Here is a 2,518-nt window from a genome sequence, read left to right as displayed (position 1 = left end):
TGCCGCCCACCACAGCGTACGTACTTCAAGCGTATATTGAAATGTCGCAAATGAACATATAATGTCGCGAATACACACCAGTAGGATAGCAGGAATATAGGCACGTCAGCCTCCGCGTCGGTACGCGACCATCTTATCAAGCGAACGTTGGTGCGGATATCTCTGAGCATTTGGTTCAGACTCGGTGTGTCTCCTTCCTTGCCCCCAGACCGCCCACATCCTCTGTAGTCTGTGTAAGATATGTCGCAAATTAAACGGTGGTTGTTTCAAATCGAATCTTGTATACTGCATTGGTATTGCCAATGGCGTATTCGTCTGTCTGTAGCACGTGTTGTAAAGTAGTCGGTGTCAAACCCTAAAACCCTAAAGCCAATCACCCGGTGGGCAGGGTTTGAACTGACACCTTCGACACATGCACGATGCTCTGTCGCTAGAAGGACCCCGACTCACTAGCGGAAAGGAAGAAGTCCTCAGAGCGACAGATAACACTGTAAGTGTGTGCTTGATGCGTGAAATCATCTGATGTCATAGGAGAATTACTAATCTAGGTAAACACATAGGAGGCTACTCATAGGATGATTACTAATCTAGGTATACACATAGGAGGCTACGTCTAATGATGTCATAGGATGATTACTAATCTAGGTATACACATAGGAGGCTACGTCTAATGATGTCATAGGATGATTACTAATCTAGGTATACACATAGGAGGCTACGTCTAATGCCTGTCAATAAGTCATCCGTGTCGTAGGTAGGTTACTAGTTCTATTTCCGAACTGGATTGAAAACCCCGATTTTTCTCTCATATTCACCCGGTTCTTCTCCCAACTTTCTCGAACCCTCCGGAAGAATAAAAAAGAAGGAAAACTTGCGAAGATTGGTAATAAGTATTATATACCCAAACAATTACGTAAAGTACATGATTCGTATAAAAATCTTTGGATCAAACTATTGTATCAAATTTAATAAGTGCATAATTTGTAACCTACATTACCCCGTACCATTACCCCTATTTATTTTACATTCTGGGTTGCCAATATTGAAGACCATATAGTGGTACTCCGTTGCCATAACAACGGTCGATTCACAACAACTACCAAACAACATTGAAGTTCATACAGTGGTACTCCGTTGCCATCACAATGGTTCATTCACAATGACTACCTACCAACATTGAAGACCTTACAGTGGTACTCCGTTGCCATACCAACGGTCTATTCCCAATGACTACCTATTAACATTGAAGACGATGCAGTCGTTCTCCGTTGCCATAACAACGGAATATTTACAATGACTACCTACCAATGTTGAAGACCATGCAGTGGTACTCGGTTGCCAGCTTCTCCAACATGTAGTCGTGGGCCTCAGTGGGGAACACAAGCCCCGAGTAATGCATGATAATTCCATTCTAAAAATAGAACGATGCAAAGGTGTAAGCGATAAGTGCAACACAAACCTCGAGTAATGTAAGAATATTTACGTGACCCGGAGTAATGCAAGCATACTCCATTCTAAAAATAGAACGAAGCAAGGGTGCGAGAGATCAGTGAAGAATATGCCAGGTGTAAACATTTGATGAGAATACGAGCACTAACTACGTCATCACTCAAAGAGCTCAAACACAAGCAGAAACACCACACAACAACAAGAACAACAACAACCCATCCACGTGCCTTCCCATCTCATCGTATGTTTGTTTGTATTGTGCATGTGTGCATGTATTTCATCGGATGTATGTATATATTGTGCATGTGTACATGTATTTCATCGTATGTATGTATATATTGTGCAAGTGTGCATGTATTTCATCGTGTGCATGTATGTACACACACCAATTGAACCTCGCGCTTCGCAAGCGGATAGAAGATCCGTGCGGCTATGGGTGTGCCGTCGGTGGCGTCTATGTACTTGTACTGTCGTTTAAACACGCGCTGCATGGTCTTCACATAGTCCTCTGTTTTGCACTCCTCCGCCATATGCAGGAATGGGCTGTGGGTGTGGTACGTGAGGTAGTGGGGGGGGGGGGTGTTTGTATGCGTATTCGTATGAGGATGGGTGTGTGAGCATGTTAATACGGGACAAGTCTGTGCACATTTGCATTGGGGTATCTGTTCAGTGCGGATGAGCATGAGGGCAAATCCACGTACGTATGAGACAGTGACAGGGACAGGCACACAGACACACAAGTAACTGAAGGTAAATACACATACACAGTACAGATGGAAAGAAACGCGATTCATTGTAGGAGTGTTTGGGAATATATGTACGAGGCTAGCTCTATGAGTATAGAAGAGTCATGGGCGGATGCGCAAGTACAGTGATGGTGCAGCTACACCCATAGGATTAAGAGTATATGCAAGGGGGGAGAGAATACACATGTGGTGAATGGGATATAGTACGGCACCATCAAGTACAAAACAAACTCTATCACTTGATGATAAATAAGCCTGCTTACCGTCTCGGCGCTGTAAGTTCATACAGAACGCTTGCTTCTACGTATATAAATCAATATATA

The 2,518-nt window shown here is 43.5% G+C and overlaps 1 protein-coding gene across 1 annotated transcript; it reads right to left on the bottom strand.

Moving 5' to 3' along the window:
• Positions 1-1,305: 1,305 nt before the first annotated feature.
• On the bottom strand, positions 1,306-1,979 carry SARC_05383 (hypothetical protein; the record flags this gene model as incomplete). The annotated part of the gene is made up of 2 exons (XM_014300771.1): positions 1,306-1,411; positions 1,836-1,979. Coding segments are annotated over 2 exons (250 nt in total), but the record flags the coding sequence as incomplete, so codon positions are not given.
• Positions 1,980-2,518: the final 539 nt, after the last annotated feature.

Source organism: Sphaeroforma arctica (genome assembly GCF_001186125.1).
Source record: "Sphaeroforma arctica JP610 unplaced genomic scaffold supercont1.340, whole genome shotgun sequence".
Lineage (NCBI taxonomy): Eukaryota > Ichthyosporea > Ichthyophonida > Sphaeroforma > Sphaeroforma arctica.
Note: the sequence above shows the minus strand (reverse complement) of the source record. Positions and strands in the feature narration are given on the sequence as shown.